Source organism: Geotrypetes seraphini, chromosome 10 (genome assembly GCF_902459505.1).
Source record: "Geotrypetes seraphini chromosome 10, aGeoSer1.1, whole genome shotgun sequence".
NCBI lineage: Eukaryota > Metazoa > Chordata > Amphibia > Gymnophiona > Dermophiidae > Geotrypetes > Geotrypetes seraphini.
The window spans coordinates 127,952,964-127,972,981 of NC_047093.1; the positions used below are offsets into that span (position 1 = coordinate 127,952,964).

A 20,018-nucleotide genomic window follows, 5' to 3' on the forward strand; every position below is an offset into this window, starting at 1 on the left:
GGAAGCAACGAACAATGTCACAGTGATTGGTTGGAGAATTTGTGACTGGACCAATGGCGAGCCCCTGAACCCGGAAGTGCGTGAAGGCAGGTGGGCGGGTCGCGTGGAAAAACACGAGGGTTGGTGGGGGGCCCTCGACTGCGACGTCATGGACCTGCTGCCTCGTAGCTGCCGGGACTTCGGCTCGGTCCAGTACTGGGAGAGCTTCTTTCGCAAGCGGGGGAAGCGGGCCTTTGAGTGGTACGGAGCTCTTCCGGAATTGGGTGGCGTGCTGCAGCGCTACCTGCGGCCCAGGGATAAGGTGAGAGGGGGGAGGGGGGAAAGAACAACTGTTATGCGCCCCCCCATCACAGTTGTGCGCCCCCCCATCACAGTTGTGCGCCCCCCCATCACAGTTGTGCGCCCCCCCATCACAGTTGTGCGCCCCTCATCACAGTTGTGCACCCCCCTCACAGTTGTGCGCCCCCTCACAGTTGTGTGCCCCCCTCACAGTTGTGCACCCCCATCACAGTTGTGCGCCCCCCCCACAGTTGGGTGCCCCCATCACAGTTGTGCGCCCCCTCACAGTTGTGCGCCCCCATCATAGTTGTGTGCCCCCATCACAGTTGTGCGCCCCCCATCACAGTTGTGCGCCCCCCCACAGTTGTGCACCCCCATCACAGTTGTGCGCCCCCATCATAGTTGTGCGCCCCATCACAGTTGTGTGCCCCCCATCACAGTTGTGCGCCCCCCTCACAGTTGTGCACCCCCTCACAGTTGTGCGCCCCCTCACAGTTGTGCACCCCCCTCACAGTTGTGCGCATCTCCACAGTTGTGCGCCACCCTCACAATTGTGCGCCCCCCTCACAGTTGTGCACCCCCCTCACAGTTGTGCACCCCCCTCACAGTTGTGCGCCCCTCCTCACAGTTGTGCGCCCCCCCTCACAGTTGTGCGCCCCCCCTCACAGTTGTGCGCCCCCCCTCACAGTTGTGCGCCCCCCTCACAGTTGTGCGCCTCCCCTCACAGTTGTGCGCCCCCCCTCACAGTTGTGCGCTCCCCCTCACAGTTGTGCGCTCCCCCTCACAGTTGTGCGCTCCCCCTCACAGTTGTGCGCCCCCCTCACAGTTGTGCTGCTGTGAACCAAGCGGTAAGCCTTCGTCTTAAAAACAGACATTACCAGTGTGGCTCTAGGTCAGTGGTCCCCAACCCTGTCCTGGAGGACCACCAGGCCAGTCGGGGTTTTGGGATAGCCATAATGAATATGCATGAGAGAGATTTGCATGCCTGTCGCCTCCATCTTTAACATCTTTATAAACGATCTGGACATAGGTACGACGAGCGAGGTGATGAAATTTGCGGATGATACAAAGCTATTTGGAGTAGTGAAGACGCAGTGGGATTGCGAAGATCTGCAATGTGACATAATCAGGCTCGAGAAATGAGCATCGCGACATGGCAGATGAGGTTCAACGTGGATAAGTGTAAAACAATGCATGTCGGTAACAAAAATCTCATGCACGAATACAGGATGTCTGGGGCGGTACTTGGAGAGACCTCCCAGGAAAGAGACTTGGGAGTTCTGATCGACAAGTTGATGAAGCCGTCTGTGCAATGCGTGGTGGCGGCGAAAAGTGCAAACAGAATGCTAGGAATGATAAAGAAGGGGATCACGAAGAGATCGGAGAAGGTTATCATGCCGCTGTACCAGGCCATGGTGCGCCTTCACCTGGAATACTGCGTCCAGCACTGGTCGTCGTACATGAAGAAGGACACGGTACTACTCAAGAGAGTCCAGAGTACACGACTAAGATGGTTAAGGGGCTGGAGGAGTTGCCGTACAGTGAAAGATTAGAGAAACTGTGCCTCTTCTCCCTCGAACAAAGTTAGAGTTGAAAGCAGCTTCAAAAAAGTTGGCTTTTAGCTTGGATTTGAATACTGCTGGAGAAGGAGCATGATATATTGACTCTTGCAGCCTATTCCAGGCGTATGTTGCGGCAAGAAACAAGGACCTAGTCATGAACAGCTTTCAGTGAATGATGCAATCTGATGGTACTTTCTACCTTAATAAACAGATTAGTTTGTAAGCTTTTACAGGCATCAGGATACTGGGCTTGATGGACCTTTGATCCATCCCAGTATAGCAACTCTTATTTGATGAAGTGAACTCCTGTTTTCAAAAACCTATGTCTTTAAATAAATAATTACTTCTCAACACACGGTACATGTATCCTCTAGCCCGGGTATGCGAGCTGCTTGTGGGGGCACTGTATGGATCTCCCACCCTCCTTTCTCCGCCATTGCTGCTGCGCCGGGGATCCCATGCCCTCCCTCCTTCCTGCCCTCCAGCTGCATCGCCGAAGCTGACCCAGAAGATTTACCTCCGATGTCTGAGCTGACGTCGGAGGGAAGCCTTCCAGAGATCTCGGTTACCTTGACAGTCCTTCCTGCCTTCAGCCGCATTTATTTACAGGGCAGCGGGCAGCAGCTCTTGCTCGTGGCTGACCCAGAAGCCTTCTCCCAGAGCAGCCAAGCCCCACCCTCATCTCTGCCCCTCCCCCGCCGTGCACGCATGCCCCCACCTCAATTCCCCCCCAAAATAACAAAACAAACACACCACCATGGCATTTAAATAATGCACACCTATTCAGCCTTTTAGCCAGGTAGTCACTGCTGCTGAAGATACTTGCAGCAGTAAGTGTGGTATCACAGCAGCAATATTCTGAAGCTATAATTAATCAGGGTTAGACCACTGGACCATTTAGCCAGCATTTAACCACTCCAAAGTTATTAGTAATGCCACATCGGAGCTTATATGTGTGAGTAGTCGGCCACATTCCGTTATGGGTGGAAATGATGCATCTGAACTAAATGTGGAAATTATACATATAAAAACTATATTCACTACTATTAATTGTTTCTTACATGAATACCAGGAGCACACTCTCCAGTGCTGGTATACTTCCAGGGTATTAATTAAAGTAATAGTGAGTTGAAAGTGTTTGTATTCTTCTACTGAAAAGATTTTTACTATTTTGTAAATAAATTTTAATACATGTCTTCTGGTTTTCTCTGTCTGGGCAGGTGTTGGTGGTGGGCTGTGGTAACTCGGAGCTGAGTGAACAGCTGTATGATGTGGGATACCAGCAGCTGGTGAACATTGACCTCAGTGAGACGGTAATTCGGCAAATGACGGAGCGCAATACTGTCCGTAGACCTACCATGAGCTTCTTGTGCATGGATGCATTGCAGATGGAGTTTCCTGATGCCTACTTCCAGGTAGTGCTGGACAAGGGAATGCTGGATGCCATCCTAATAGACAAAGAGGCCACCACACTCCAGAAGGCAGACAGAATGTTTGCTGAGATCGGCCGGGTGCTACAAGTTGGGGGCCGCTTTCTCTGCGTCTCCTTAGCCCAGGACCATGTGCTGAGGCAGGCAGTTGACTACTTTACAAAGGAGGGCTGGATGGTGAGGGTACATCAGATCACAGAAAGCGAGGGAGGAGAAGAGGAACGGCGCTTCCCTTTGCCTGTCTTTGTTTTCGTCATGACCAGGTGCAGGAAGATGGGAGACTCTGCACTCCAGATCCTAGAGATCTGTGTGGAGGAACAAGGTCAGCCTCTGCGGGTGGAGAGTGAAGAACGACTGGTGGAGGCGGTGCAGGAGCGACAGCAGTATGCAATGTTGAGGAGCCAGCTTAAAAGTGGCCTTGGCGTGGGAGGCATGTCTCTGGATCTGTATAAAGCAGGCTCTGAGAAGCCACGCTACACTCTCTATGTGGTGGACAGCAGCTCTCTGAGGCCAACTCATACTAATCAATTTGCCATCTTCATTGGTAAGTTACCTTTTGCAGGCAAGATTTAAGAATGGCTCCTAAGCACATGGGACGGTAGAGGTAAAAACATTGAAAAAGCATAATATACGAGGGTCATTTTATAAATAATGCACACTGTTTATTTATTTACATGTTGTTGGTTTTTTTTTTTCAAGTATTTCTTTACCATCCTTCAATATAGTTTCCCTGCTTTGCAATGACCGAGTCCCAAAGTCCGGGAAGCTTCATTATTCCATCCAAGGCACCGTTTTAGTTCAGTTGCCGAATGGTTCGGGTATCGGTGGAAGAAAGCTCTTCCAGAGATGCAAAATGATGTCCATGGATAGGTTGTTTCAACTTTGGAAAAAGGTCGAAGTCTGGTGGACTGATGTCTGGACTGTAGGGAGCAGGAGGTAACACCTCCCAGCCGTATTTGTGTAGTTTTTCAATGACGAGTGGAGAGTTCCATCTTCCTCACGGCCAAAAAAAATTTTGATGAGCCCAATCAAAAGTCAAACAAATGACAATTTTTGCTTATGATCATGAAGGCATCATCATCACAGACAAAGTTCCATGTGGAAGAAGTGTCACAGCAATGTGATATTTTGCAAAAAATGTACAAAACCTGACCTCAGTTGCTCTTGGCTGGGCCACTCATTCTTCACGACAATGCTCGCGCGCACATAGGGAATGTCATTGAAAAACTGTGCGAATACAGCTGGGAGGTGTTACCTCCTGCTCCCTACAGTCCAGACATGAGTCCACCAGACTTCGACCTTTTTCCAAAGTTGAAACAACCTATGCGTGGACATCGTTTTGCATCTCTGGAAGAGCTTTCTTCCACCGGTCCCCGAGCCATTCGGCATCTGAACAAAAATGATGTCTTGGATGGAATAATGAAGCTTCCCGGATGTTGGGACTCAGTCATTGCAAAGCAGGGAGACTATATTGAAGGACTGTAAAGAAATACTTGAACAAAAATAAAGCATGTACCGTATTTTCACGCATATAACGCGCGCGTTATACGCGTTTTTACCTACCTCTCATACCCCTCGCGCGTTATACAAAATTTTTTTTACATAGTTCCCACCCCGCCCGACGCCCGATTCACCCCCCCCCAGCAGGACCGCTCGCACCCCCACCCCGAACGACCGCTCGCACGCGCTCCCACCCGCACCCGCATCCACGATCGGAGCAAGAGGGAGCCCAAGCCCTCTTGCCCGGCCGACTCCCCAACTCCCCGACAGTATCGGGCCAGGAGGGAGCCCAAACCCTCCTGGCCACGGCGACCCCCTACCCCCACCCCGCACTACATTACGGGCAGGAGGGATCCCAGGCCCTCCTGCCCTCGATGCAAACCCCCCTCCCTCCAACGACCGCCCCCCCCCAAGAACCTCCGACCGCCCCCCCAGCCGACCCGCGACCCCCCTGGCTGACCCCCACGACACCCCCACCCCCCTTCCCCGTACCTTTGGTAGTTGGCCGGACAGACGGGAGCCAAACCCGCCTGTCCGGCAGGCAGCCAACGACGGAATGAGGCCGGATTGGCCCATCCGTCCCAAAGCTCTGCCTACTGGTGGGGCCTAAGGCGCGTGGGCCAATCAGAATAGGCCCTGGAGCCTTAGGTTCCACCTGGGGGCGCGGCCTGAGGCACATGGGCCCAACCCGACCATGTGCCTCAGGCCGCGCCCCCAGGTGAACGGAGAATTGGGACAGCGCACGGAAAGTCAGGGCGGGTGAACGGAGAGTCGGGACAGCGCACGGAGAGTCGGGGAGGGCGAAAGGAGAGTCGGGGTGGCCAGAGGAGAGTCGGGGCGGGCGAAAGGACAGTCGGGCTGCATGCGCGGTATACCCGTGAGCGCGGTATACAAAAGTTTTTGTACATAAAATCGTGGTTTCTGCGCGCTATACCCATGTGCGCGTTATCTGCGTGAAAATACGGTAAATAAAAAAAAAATAGTGTGCATTATTTATGAAGTGATCCTTGTATTACTGAGCTTGTTTGTGGAGTTGATGTATAATGGGAAGGTTAAGAACATAAGAATCGCCGCTGCTGGGTCAGACCAGTGGTCCATCGTGGCCAGCAGTCCGCTCACACAGAGGCCCTCAGGGCTGTTAACCTATTACTGGATTGGGAGGGGAAGGAATTGCCTAACCAGCCTGAGTGTAACTACTCCTGGTTAACTTCTGCAGTATTTGGTATTCCTTGACTCGCCTCTTAGCTGGAAGCGTATAAGGGTTGCATTGGGTTACTTCCTCACTTATTGGCTCTTCTCTTTGGGTGGTATTCTTGAAAATGTGTATACTGTGGCAATTTTTCTGCTTATTATTTTTCAGCTGAGAATGTACAGCGACATGCACATGTAATTTTCCTGTCGCCAGAAAGTTATACGTGTACAGAATCGGGAATGTTTCACAAGTAAATTGGAAAACACGAATGGAAATTGGCAGCTTGCTAATACTTGCTGCTCTCGCTTTGCAATTACCAGCGTCTTCTGTCGATGCTAATCGGGACGAAAATGCCAGCTTCCAGTGCTGCTCCCTTCCTGATGATATTCAACTTCTGCATCCTTTAGATCCCAATAAAGCATCAGACATCATATTAATTAATAATAAACTCGAACAAATCCATCAATGGCTAGATATAAATAGGTTGGCTCTTAACATTGGAAAAACAAAAACATTACTTTTTCCATGGAAAGAAACTCCTAAAATTAGTGCACCTATCACAATAAAAAATATTCCTTTACAATCAGTTAATAGTATTAAAATTCTAGGAGTTATATTTGACAGCAAATTAACCTTTCATGAGCATATAGGCAGTATTGTCAAAGCATCATTCTATAGACTCCGTCAAATTCGATCCTTGTCACAATATCTTTGTTCTAAATCATTAAACATTCTTACACATTCTTTAATAATTTCCAAAATCGATTATTGCAATGCCCTTTTTAAGGGAATTGCACAAAACGAAATAAGACGGTTACAAATAATACAAAATACTGCCGTTAAACTAATAACAAAAAAGAAAAAATTTGATCACGTGACGCCACTTCTTAAGAACGCTCACTGGCTTCCAGTAACCCATAGAATAACATATAAAATATGTCTACTTACCTTTAAAGCAATGCTTTTTAAAACTCCTGCTTTTATCTATAAAACACTGATTCCCTATTCCACAAATAGAATATTGCGGTCTAACGAACAGCATTTATTAATAATTCCATCTCTTAAAATTATAAATACAGTGGTGCCTCGCATAACGGACGCCTCGCACAGCGAACGCTGCGCATAACGAACTTTTTGTCTTGCTCCCTATAACGAACTTCGTTTCACACAACGAAGTCGCCCGAGGGGCCCGGGGGGGGGGCGGAACTACTCTCGCCGCTTCCTAATGTGAGCCGGGAACAGCAGCACCCTCCTGTATGAATGCAGTGTTCCATCATCTCCCTCCACCTTACCTTAGATGCCGAGTTTTCCGGCTTTCTTTTTCGGCCAGCCACACACTTTCAAAGAGCAGCACATGCGCGCATGCTCTGTTGTTCAATCTTCTCCTCTGACGCAACCGGAAACCGGAAGTTGCAGGAGAGGAGAACATTGATCAACTTCAGCAGCTGCGCGTGCACAGCTTTTTGAAAGCGTGCGGCTGGGTGAAAAAGAAAGCTGGCAAACTCTGCATATAAGGTGAGGTGGAGGGAGGGAAATGTAGGGCTGCAGAACGAATTATTTTCTTTTACATGTATTCTTATGGGAAAACGCGTTTCACACAACGAACGTTTCACATAACAAACTTGCTCCTGGAACGGATTAAGTTCGTTGTGTGAGGCACCACTGTACTAGAAGACAATATATCTTTTCTGTTACTGCACCACAAATGTGGAATTCCTTGCCAATCTACCTAAGAAAAGAGCACGATATTGACAAATTTAAGATAAATTTAAAAACGTTCCTTTTTAAAGACGCCTTTGATTAATAACTTATAATCTGGATCACAATAATTTAATAATTAAAAAATTTCCCACCTTATGTTTTTCCCCAACCTTCTTTTATTATATTTTGTAGTTCTTATCCCCTTCTCCTTTTACTCATGTTTTGTTAAATATGTATTTAGGATTTTTTATTCTCTTTTAAATTAATTTTTAAGGTCATGTATAATTAATGTCTTAATTTTTATTTTTTATATTGTAATATTAATTATTTCTATTTCTATATATGTATGTCCATCGCTTTGAAAAAAAGACAAAGCGATTAATCAAAAATTTTAATAAACTTGAAACTTGCCTTTTGTGGAAAACCTTAGATTAGGGCCATCTTCCTACCAGTTCACTTTACTTATTTGCCACTGATCTGGCCCAACAGAAGGAGGAGAGGAGCAGTGCTGTATGCTGTGAATTGGGACACTGTCATGCTATACTTGTGATTTGAAGGACTAATTAGGGTCTGGGAGGCAGAGGAGGATACTAGTTTTAGATAAGCAGTAGAGAGATTGGTATTGATGGGATGGAGAATCTTTTTAGCAGGCAAGTATGAAAGAGGCTGGAGATTAAACAGATACCACTCAGTCTAACACCAGCTCAGTATGCCAATTCATCTCTCAGAAATGTGTCCGTAAATCGACACGGAACCCAGTATCTAGGTAGAGCTAAGAAACATGTTTGCACAGATGCGTGTTAAAAAGTGATTAAGCTACTGTACGTCAATATAGTTCCTTTTTCCCAGAGGGTGAAAATGTTGTGTTTGCCTTGGAAAATCTATCCAATTTTTTTTTTCCTTTCCTGTGTTCTTCTTTCTCCTGATTCCTGTCCTGTTTGTCCCAGTCCCTCAGGGCAGGGAGACAGAGTGGCTCTTTGGAACGGAGGATGGAAGGAAACAGCTAGCTGGCAGTGCAGGATTCAGGAGACTAATTGTCGTGGCTTTACATCGAGACCAGCAGTATGATGGAATGGAGGGCATCCAGTCTGAGCTGTCGGCCAAAGTCCTGGAACTGGCTCCTCCAGGCGTGCCAGCCAATCAGCAGGTAACGGCAGCTCATGACAGCTGGATCCACCGAGTGCAGGTGTATTTTGGGCTTGATGCTGTCAAATGTCATCTGAGGAACCTGTCAGCCCCTTGCGATTCAAAGAGCAATACTGCAATACTGCCAACCCCCTCTTGCTAGCAGGAACCCCAACAGGAGGACTCCTATGCAACATAGTAATGCTAGAGGGAATGCCACCTAAGGCTGGCAGTGGCAGTGTAGAGATTGTCGCAGAAGTTATGTAAATCTGTTTTCTTGTGAACATTTAACATTTCCCTAGCAACCAATTTTCAGTAGGTGAAAGTAGTACTGGGTAGATATGAGAACCTGTCTTTTAAAAGAGCCCCATTAGAATGTACTGCCCTAGTCCCCTTCTTTGATCTCTGTTCATGTTTTTCCCTTCCGTTTCTCAAAGATCCCATTCCTGTCAGCTGGAGGAGACATTGGTGTGCGCAGGGTCCAGCAGCAAGGCCGCAGTGATCTGAGCGGGGAATATGTCATTGAGGACGTGAAGGGAGAAGGGGAGATCTATTTCCGAAGGCTCATCTTCCTCAGCAACAGGAATGTGGTGCAGTCGGAAGCTAGACTACTGCCCCCTGCTCCGGCCAAAGGTGAGGAGTCCTGTCGCTGCTCCCAGTTCTGGCCAAAGGTGAGGAGCCAGGTTACTGTACAGAAGATCTTTACCTGTTCTCTGGATTGTGAAAACATTAATGGAAAACCAGAGATCTTCTGGAGGCTAGGTAATTTTATCTGTTTGCTTTCTGTAATAAAATCTCAAATCAGTTCTATTAAATAAATACAGGATCTATATGTTAGATGATCAATCTGTGCTTGCAAACTGTTGCAGAAGGGTGTCTTTCAGCTCCTCCTCCTTCACCTGTGGAGTATAGTGCCCTCTCCAGTTTTTTCTTCTGCAAGCAAACTGAGAAGGTGTGTTCTGATCTGCTCTGTTAGTGGTTGGTTTTTTTGAGGTTTTGGTTTTTTTTAATTTTGGGTTTTTTCTTCCATTTTTCATGAGGCTGTGGTGCCAAGAGGACACCATTTTGGGGGCTACTTTGCTCTCTCTTTAAAAGAGCCCCAGTAGAATGTACTGCACTAGTCCCCTTCTTTAAGAGGACACAGACTCCACAAGGACGGGCTGCAGCTTGCAAGATGTAACCTGATGTACCTGTTGAGCCAGCCTGCTTTGTGCTTCTCCAAGGCTCGGGGTCCATTCCCTTGGGAGCCAACACGCTTTCTGATTTATCGGAGGCATAGGCACGGGTTGTGGAGCCCCTGTGTGAATTCGTTTGTATTTCGGGGAGCTGGCTGCGTTTTTAATTTCATCCCCCCTTCCCTCCCCCCCCCCCCCCCCCCGTCGTCCTCATTCAAAGCCGACGCAGGCAGGTGCCAGCCCAGTATAGTGAGATAGTGAGTACAGATCCATTTGTTTCTGTTGGGAATTTTAAAGGTTTCTAGGGTTAGAGCTAGAGTCCCCCCACCTCCAAACCCACTTTTTCTGAATTTTTTTGTACTTCACTAGCCGTTTTTTGTGTGAATTTGTGGGCGGCAGCAGCCATCTTGGATTTTAAATAGTTGTTTTTCTAAAGCCTCTGCCCCAAAACTGCTCGATTTGGCTCAAAATCGACTGGGATGGACTTCTCAGGCTGTTCTGCCCCTATATCATGCCAGTTTTGCGCTGGATGGACAGCTGAGCAGTGTCCATGTATCATGTGCTGCGGGGCATGCAAAAGAGAAGTGGGACCCTCAGGCTCGGGCCCCTTCTGAGTCCTGTAGGGCTGAGAAACCACAGGGGGGTCTAACTGGTAGGGGAAAAAAATCCCTTCTGGTGACCAGAAACAGCAAATGCTTGAAACGTAAGTGTGAGCTCTATGCATGATATGCCTCGGAGACTTCTTAGACTGAGCCTGGATCCTTGTGGTCGGTGAACATCAGAGATATCTTTCAGGTGTTCTCTGTGGGTAGTGGATCTTTGCAACTTGAGACGAGCTGAGGGCTCTGCAAGGGGAGAGTGCTGGTAACTTGTTGAACTGAGCCCTAGGGCTTGAAGGTTTGGAAACACTGAGCAAATTCCAAGAAAAAAAGCAAATATTTTTTCATTTAGAAATTTTCTGATAGTGATGATTCATTGATTCTCTTTGTTTTGTGAAAATCTAATTAGAAACTGAATTAAATATTCTGTTGCTTTGGTTTAGGCCAAAAGAGAAGAAAGAAAGATAAAAAGCAAAAGCAACCAGCAATTCCTTGTGCCAACCTGCCGACAAGTCACCCTGCTGCTGTGGATAAGAGCTATCTGTGTTGTGAGCATCACAAGGCCATGGTTGCTGGTCTTTCTTTACTAAGAAGCCCCCAGCTTGTGCCAGGTACCTGGTGAGCGCACCCACATGTACATGTCCATAGAGAAATTAGATCTTTCCAGCTAATTTTTTTTGTCTTCTAGTTCTACCAGATCAATCCAGAATGTGCAGGTGTTGCATCCATTGGCAAACGAGTTCTCATTTTTAAAACCGTTCTTAAGTTGAATGTGTATGTAACTCAGATCCTGTACAGCATACAGTCTATGAAAACATTAAACATTAAAGAAACAGTTCTCAAAATAAAGTACTGTAGTTTATTCATCAGTCCCACTGTTCCTTCACCACCACATCCAACATTTCTCCCTCTCTTCCCCATGCATTTGTACCTTATGAATCTCCCACCACCGTGTCCAATATTTCTTTCTCCCTCCCTATGCCCAACAATTCACCGGCTTTCTTCATTTCCCGATGTGCACTATCTCTTTCCCTCTTACTCAGACACCCATGCCCCAATAATTCTCCTTTAATTTCCTCCCCACCTCAGCATCTCTTTCCCTCACTTCCTCCATTCGTGCTCCCTCCCTCCTTTTTTCAATTCTTTGTCCGAAGTTTGTGCCCCCTCCCTTCCTTCTGTGTCCCAACATGACCCTGCTTCTCCCTTCCTATGACAACGCAGTCCCTCTTCCTCCCTTCCTGTCCCCCAATGCGCCCCTTGTCATCCCCCTCTGTTCCTTATCCCAAATTCATGCCTCCTGTGTTTACCTCCTGTGGCCGGCTCCCTCCTCCTAGCCGCACTTCTGTTGGCAAAGCTGCGAGTAGTGGTTTCTGCACACGGTCCACTGGTCTTCGCGAAGCCGCGATTGGCAAATTCTGCACGTGGTCCACTGACCCGGAAGCCTTCCCTCTGACATCTGATTTAGTAAAAAATTGATCCACTTGTACTCAGAATTTTGTAGACTTCAATCATATTCCCCTTCAGCCGTCTCCTTTTCCAAGCTGAAGAGCCCTAACCTCTAGTCTTTCCTCATATGAGAGGAGTTCATCCCCTTTATCATCTTGGTCGCTCTTCTTTGACTTTTCTAGTGCCGCTATATCCTTTTTAAGATAAGGAGACCAGAACTGAACACAATATTCAAATTGAGGTTGCACCATGGAGCGATAAAGAGGTATTATAACATTCTTAGTCTTATTTACCATCCCTTTTTTAATAATTCCTAGCATCTTGTATGCTTTCTTGGCCGCTGCCACACATTGGGTGGAAAGTTTCAGTGTATTGTCCATGATGACACCCAGATCTTTTTCTTGAGCGCTGACCCCCCCAGAAACTATGATTTGGATTATTCTTCCCAATGTGCATCACTTTGTATTTGTCCACATTAAATTTCATCTGCCATTTGGGTTTCCCGGTCTTCTTGCAGTTTTTCATAGTCTGCATACGTTTTAACAACTTTGAGCAGTTTATTGTCATCTGTAAATTGAATCACCTCACTCGTTCCAATTTCCAGATCATTTATAAATAAGTTAAATAGCATTGGTCCCAGTACAGATCCCTGCGGCACATTGCTATTTACCTTCTTCTGGTGAGAAAAATGGCCATGTAACCCTACCCTTTGTTTTCTGTTGATAACCAATTCTCCTATCCCAGGATTATTTAATTTTCTCAGAAGCCTCTCAATAGGAATTTTGACAAAAGCTTTCTAGAAATCTAGATACACTACATCACAGGTGTCAAAGTCGGTCCTCGAGGGCCGGAATCCAGTCGGGTTTTCAGGATTTCCCCAATGAATATGCATGAGATCTATGTGCGTGCACTGCTTTCAAGGCATATTCATTGGGGAAATCCTGAAAACCCGACTGGATTACGGCCCTCGAGGAGGGACTTTGACACCCCTGCTCTACATCAACTGGCTCGTCTTTATCCACATGTTTATTCACACCTTCAAAGCAGCCAAGCAAATTGGTGAGGCAAGACCTCCTTCGGCTGAACCCATGCTGACTCTCTCTCTTTAAATCATGTTTGTCTACATGTTCCACAATTTTATTTTTTATAATTGCTTTCACTATTTTGCCCGGCACTGAAGTCAGGCTTACCGGTCTGTAATTCCCTAGATCTCCCCTGGAACCCTTTTAAAAAATCAGTGTAACATTAGCCACTCTCCAATCTTCAGGAACTACAAGTGATTTTAGCGAAAGGTTACAGATCACTAACAGATCAGCAATTTCATATTTGAGTTATTTCAGTACCCTGGTCCACGTGATTTATCACTCTTTAACTTGTAGATTTGACTTAGTACGTCATCCAGGTTCACTGAGCTTTCTTTCAATTCCTAAGCCTCATCACCCTTGTAAGAGATCTTCCTGAACTGGAAATGGTTTTCATCTTCTTCTGTAAAGCGCCCCCTTTGCTCCTTGATCATCCAACAGTCCTACGGATTCCCTCACAGGTTTTCTGCTTTTGATGTACCTAAAAAATTGTTACTATAAGTTTTTTGGGTTTTTTTTGTCTCTCTGGCAAGTTGTTCTTTGTATTCTTCTTAAGCTTTCTTTATCAGTGTTTTGCATCTAACTTGCCAGTGCTTATGTCTTTGTTATTTTCTTCATTAGGATCCTTTTTCCATTTTTTAAAGGATGTTTTCTTGGTTGTAATAGCGTCTTTTAATTCACATTTTATACCTATGAGCTTCTTAGCATTTAGCATATGTTAATTGCATTAGTGCCTGCTAAGCCTTAGTGAAAGAGCCCCAGAAAGAGCCAAGTTACTCTGACTAGCTGAGCAAACTTTTAGTATGTACAACTAAAATTCATAAATATCAGACAACATCCTTTACAGTATTTCAAGTAAGACATCATGCAAAGTGAGTGACGCACTAGAAATAGAAAAACAACCTATAAAGTACAGCATAGAACAGTGGTCTCAAACTCACGGGCCGGAGGCCACATGCGGCCCGCCAGGTACTATTTTGAGGCCCTCGGTATGTTTATCATAATCACAAAAGTAAAATAAAACAGTTTCTCGATCATGTGTCTCTTTAGCTATAAATGACAATATTATTTTTAAGACTTAGCTAAAAGGAAAGATTTATAAACTATAAAGAGTTTTATCTCATGCAAAATTGTCATTTCTTTAATAAGACATTAACTATTTTTTCTGAGGCCCTCCAAGTACCTACAAATCCAAAATGTGGCCCTGCAAAGGGTTTGAGTTTGAGACCACTGGCATAGAAGGAATATACAGTGCTAAAGTGTTTTGAAAATATAGATGATATGTGTACTTACCTTTAAAAAAACAAACAAAATAACTACTGCAATTGTTCTTCTTTATAAGTCTTCATTCAGCACCTGAGTGAAGGGAAAGGGTATGGGGAGAGACCTGTGGGTATACCCCTGCTCTGCTGGTAACTAGCTAACTGACCAGGAGCAGGTCTCGATCACCCTGGCTGCACTGCAGATCACCTTCTGCTTTTTGGAGATAGAAAAATACTGAGATGCTGGAGCTGCACTCTGTTTGTAAAGGGCAGAGCACAACGGTGATTTTCTGTCTCCACTTGCTGGCTGATAGATGCAACACTTGCACATTCTGGACTGATCTGGTGAGGATGCTGAGGAAACATACATATATCTCTTACTCCCTCTCAACAACCTGGTTTGTCTACCAACATATATGCCCATGCTGTCCATAACCATCTCCAGTTACCCATGCACCCCTTCACAATCAGGCTGTCTACCAGCATACACCCTCTGCAACCAGTTCTCTCACTCTCTCACCAGTGTCTCCTACCAATATACACACATGGTCTGCATCCAGTTTCTCTTTCTCCTTAGCTCTCCTCTTAGTCTCCCTGCTGCTGCTTCTTTTCCTGCATCGGAAGAAAGCCTCATAATGTAGCTATGTTTGGGTTTTTTTTCCACCTACTATGTGTAGCATGCAAAATCACAGTGCTGGTGGTGGGTCTAGGCGGAGGCAGCCTACCTCTCTTCATCCATGATTACCTTCCTCAGTCTTACCTGCACACCGTTGAGATTGATGCCTGCATGGTAGAAGTGGCATGTCAGTGGTTCGCCTTCTCCCCAGATGAAAGGATGGAGGTACACATTGCTGATGGCTTGGAATATATCAGCCAGCATGCTGAGAAAGGTAATTCTCATCATCAGTGCATTGCCATCAGCCCTGCCTCTGTATTACTCCATTTAAGTGAAATCTTTCTCACACAGCAGCTTTGAAAAATATGTTGCATGGTCAGAATGAGATGTGACAGGAAATCAGATCCCCAATGTTCCTTGCAGTAATACTGGGCTATAATTTGTTCAGGAAAGACAGAGGAGGAAGAAAAGGAGGGGGAGTAGCGTTATATGTTAAAGATCATATTAAAGCCACACAATTGCAGGATCTGCAGGGCAAGGAAGAGGCACTGTGGATCAATTTGGAAAGAGGAAATGGTGAATATATTTACATTGGTGCGATATACAGGCCCACCTTCACAGAATGAAGAAGTGGACAGAGCCTTAATAGTAGACGTGCAGAATCTATCTAAAAAGGGGAAGTTTTACTAATAGGTGATTGCAACATGCCAGATGTTGATTGGGGTATCCTTATTGTGGGGTCTTCTAGAATTAGGGAGATCCTGATGGGGTCATACTGGACTTAGTGCTTACAAATGGGGAAAGTGTTTCTGATGTTACAGTGGGTGATCATCTGCAATCCAGTGATCACTGCATGGTACGGTTTAATATTACGACGGGCATTCAGAGGGCTCATTCAAAAGTAAAGGTTCTAGACTTTAAGAAAAATAACTTTGTTTGGATGGGGGATTATGTCAAGGAATTGTCTGGATGGGAATGTTGAAGGAGTAGAAATGCAGTGGGCAAAACTGAAAGGAGTTATTGTAAGGGCGACAAATCTTTTTGTGAGGCAAGTAAGTTAAAGTAAGAGGAAAAGAAGGCAGCTTTGAATGTCAAGAAGGTTAACTTTCATAAACTGAAAAAGACTGCAGAAAGAGGAAGTCAGACAAAAATATCTGGAAAAGTTGAGAGAGGCTGGTCAAGAAGTCAGGAATGCAAAGATCCAAATGGAAGGAAAAATAGTTGACATGGTAAAATGGGGAGACAAAACATTTTTTAGATATATCAGTGATAGGAAGAAGTACAAAAATGGCATTGTGAAGGCAAAAGTGAAGGGGAGGAATATGTAGAAGCTGATAAAGAAAAGGCTGAATTGCTTAACAAATATTTCTGTTCTGTGTTCACGGCTGAAGATCCAGGAGTGGAACCGTGGAAGACAAATGCAAATAGGGATGATGGAGTGGTAGACCCCGTTCAATTTTCAGAGGGTTGTGTTTTTGTGAGGAGCTAGCTAAATTAATGGTAGACAAAGCGATAGGGTATATCCGAGGGTGCTGAAGGAACTTAGGGAAGTTCTTATGACTGACCTTTTCAATGCTTCCCTAGAGTCGGGAGGTACAGGAGGACTGGAGAAGGGCGGATGTAGTCCCTCTACACAAAAGTGGAAGTAAGGAAGAAGTAGGGAATTACAGGCCAGTAAGTCTGACTTCTGTGGTAAGCAAATAAATGTAAAACACTCTTAAAACAGAGAATGGTGACCTTTCTGAATCCGGGACCGGAGGCAACATGGATTCACTAGAGGTATCAATTTCTTTGACTGGGTGACCAGCGAATTGGATAGAGGAAGTGTGCTAGTTGTGATATATTTAGATTTTAGCAAAGCCTTTGACAGTGTACCATGCAGACAGCTAATAAATAAACTGAGTTCTCTTGGGATAGGCCTCTATTCTGAGTCTATGTACCTTAAAAAACATCATGTTCTGGGGTATAGCACTGGCGTGGAAGCTCTGTCTTGGGGCTGTGGCACAGACCTGACAATATTGTTAGGGTTAAAAACAAAAACAAAACTGCCTTGAGTAATTTTATCCAAAATGGGTATTCATTTAAACTATTGTCAGGAAACTGGTTCCAGAACCCCAAATCTCCCTTCACAAGCAATGTTCCCCAAATATGACAACGGAAACCATAAATGTAATGAATCAAATTAGTTTATTGAAAGAATTAATTTTAATAATTACAAGAAAGAATCGAACTAGTGCAGCGGGTTCATATATAAACTGGAGGCAAACGGAGTTTAAACCCTTCTAAGGTAGCTAGCTCTTTATCCCTATGTTCTCGTCACCTAAAGATAAACTACTTCCTCAATAATTATAACTATAGCCTTTAAATTAAATCAGAGAAAAAATATATACAGAATATATTACCTAAAGGGTCTCTCTCTGTGGAAAAGCCATGCACCTAGTAGAGCAAGGGGACCAAACAGGAGCCCCAATCCCTCCAGGAATAGACTATTATCCATAAAATTTACACCATGTGATATGGAAAATCCTAAATCTTTTTGCATACGTGGCTCAAGGCACATGTCGTCTTTGCACAATTTCTCTAAGGAGGGGAAAAATACACAATACCAGCCACTTTTCACTGGCTAGTTTATTCTATACCTTAGCATACCGTTGGTGGATACATGGTCATGCCAATCTTCTTTTCCCAGAACCTCTTGCAGGCCTAGGTGACCTCGTACCGAACATCCAGGCATGTCTTGCCCAAGCAGATGATCCGCCCTGTCATACTTATCACATGATCAGCTCTATTGGGTCCAAGATACAAATATGGTCATTGCCAATTATCAGATAGCTGAGCAAAATGGTTTCTGCTGATCTGGAAAAAAAAAACCAAATTAAGCATTCAGCCATTTCCAGAGAGAGACAATTTCCCTTTGTCTTCCATTTTAAAGTTAGCATCTGTCTCACTAAACTGTTATCCCACTTCATATTAATAAAATAATAAGCTTAGTTCCTTACAATATAAATCTTCCTTTCACAGGAGATGCTCATTATGATGTCATCATGTTTGATGTAGACAGCAAAGATCCATCCCTGGGGATAAGTTGTCCCCCACCTGCCTTTGTGGAGAAACATTTCCTGCAGAAAGTGAGAAATATTTTAATGCCAGAGGGTAAGGAATTATGAAATCATGAGAAAGCGCTTGCCCTGGTGACTTGGCAACAACACTGTACACTTCCGTATAAGGGGGTTCCTGCAGGATCAGCATTCAGAGCCTCTTGTGGGAGGTGGTGGTTATTATTGTACAATGTTGACACTTGGTGGACAAAATTTACACATGGGCCAGTAGAACAAAAGGCATATGGTAAATACATATTAAAGTTTCTTTCCTGGACATCCGAGGAAAGTTGGCTGACTGAGGGAGATGATTTAATCCATTTGCAAAGCATTTTCTGAATGGCCTGTGCTACTCCCGATGCTCATTGAGTTCCTATGAGCGTTGGGAGCAGCGTGGGCTATTCAGCGTGGCTCCCCGCGCTAGAAACAACGCAGTTTCATAGAAGAGGCCCAAAGTTTTCATGGAATAACTGTATAGAAGCAATTTTTGGAAAAGGAAGTCAATTATCGTCACTTTTCCAATAATTTCAGGTATAAATAATGCACACTTTTTTTTTTTAGAGTGAAAGAAAGAATCTAAATTTGCATAGGAAGTGAGGGATGAAATACCCCAAGGTGTAACATAGGGGTATATTCACAGAAAGGATGGTATCTGTATGAAATGGTCTTCCAAGGGAGGGTGGTGGAGACAAAAGGAGTGACATTCAGGAGAGCCTTGATTTCAGGGGAGTTGTAGTATGCAGTGGTTGATAAAAATAAGGCTTGTAATCTTTGTGCCCTCAGTTTCTCTCTTCCTTTGTAATGACTTTGTGTTGGTCTCTGTCTTGGTTTGCAGGCATCTTTGTTCTGAATTTGGTGTGCCGTGATTCATCCCTGAAAGAACAGGTCCTCGCTGTGCTCCGGGAGCTGTTTCCACTGGTTTATGTCCGGAAGATTGAGGACGAGGTAAACGAGATCCTGTTTTGCCAGAATTTTACAGAGCCAAAGCGAACTCGGGCTGAACTATTGGAGCAGGCTCAGACTCTTCAGAATCAGCTGGAGGAACCTGGGCAGCCATGGGACAGCACCTACTTCCTCTCGGACATGTTAAAGTCGCTGCAAGTTGTGTGAGCAGAGCTTTGGCTCATTACAGATGTCTTTTATTGGCACAGGATATATGAACTGCTTCGGGCAACTGCACCAAGGATCTGAAGCTGGAGAGTTTGTATATAGTCGGAACCCTCCCAGGAACTTCAACACCTCAGATACCTAAAGGGTGAAAATAAAAATGGAGCATGGGAAATAAGAAAGAAGGGATCCATACGACAATCTTTGAGTAAGAGATTCACTCTGTTTGCCAGAGCCCGGAGCAGATTTTACAGTGTTTAGGGAGGTAGAAAAAGACTGAGAATGTTTGTCTTGGGATTCTTGAGAGGGTGCAAGTCCAACAGTGGAAGGAAAATGTCCCTTTACTGACCCTTCCCGTACCTATTCAGAAGAAGAATGTTGTGGTCAGGGGATACCCATGATAATTCTTCACCAGGTAGTAGCTGAAACACCTGGTTTTTCATCTATTTCTCTTGCCCCAGAAAACAGGAGAGTCAGGTCTTGCTACCCTTAATCACAGACGGAGGGATTGCAAGATAGTCTGACTTTAACTTAAACAACTGCATCAGACTAGCACTTTCCATGTTCCTTTTAGAATGCTTGACTACCTTATGCCTAACAGATCAGGACAGGACTTTTGGTCCTGGGTCAAGATCCTTCTCTCTCTTCTGCTTAAAAATAAGTCACAAAGCTGGGTCAGTACTCACCCCACTGCATCTGATCTGGGTAAAACATTGTTCCATGCTCATGCCCTCCTATGTAATGCCTATGTACAGATGAGGAAAAAGCCTCAAGATGATACAGAACTCCTCAATACTGGCACTTTTAATGAATAAAGGAGCACCCTCTAGCCTTTTAATAAGTA

General features: G+C 45.2%; 1 protein-coding gene across 4 annotated transcripts; it reads left to right on the top strand.

Annotated features, from left to right (window-relative positions):
• The first annotated feature begins 81 nt into the window (after positions 1–81).
• Positions 82–20,018, top strand: EEF1AKNMT (eEF1A lysine and N-terminal methyltransferase). Of its 4 annotated transcripts, none has more exons than XM_033961022.1 (8): positions 82–301; positions 3,062–3,815; positions 8,612–8,811; positions 9,227–9,422; positions 11,007–11,111; positions 15,031–15,243; positions 17,991–18,122; positions 18,903–20,018. In XM_033961022.1, the coding sequence occupies exons 1-8, from the start codon at positions 149–151 to the stop codon at positions 19,175–19,177; spliced, it is 2,028 nt and encodes a 675-aa protein (XP_033816913.1). In that variant the 5' UTR covers positions 82–148; the 3' UTR covers positions 19,178–20,018. The 4 variants fall into 4 exon arrangements, with proteins under 4 accessions (XP_033816913.1, XP_033816912.1, XP_033816914.1 ...); XM_033961021.1 differs by having other exon boundaries at positions 83–301; positions 11,007–11,174; XM_033961024.1 differs by having other exon boundaries at positions 113–240; positions 11,007–11,174.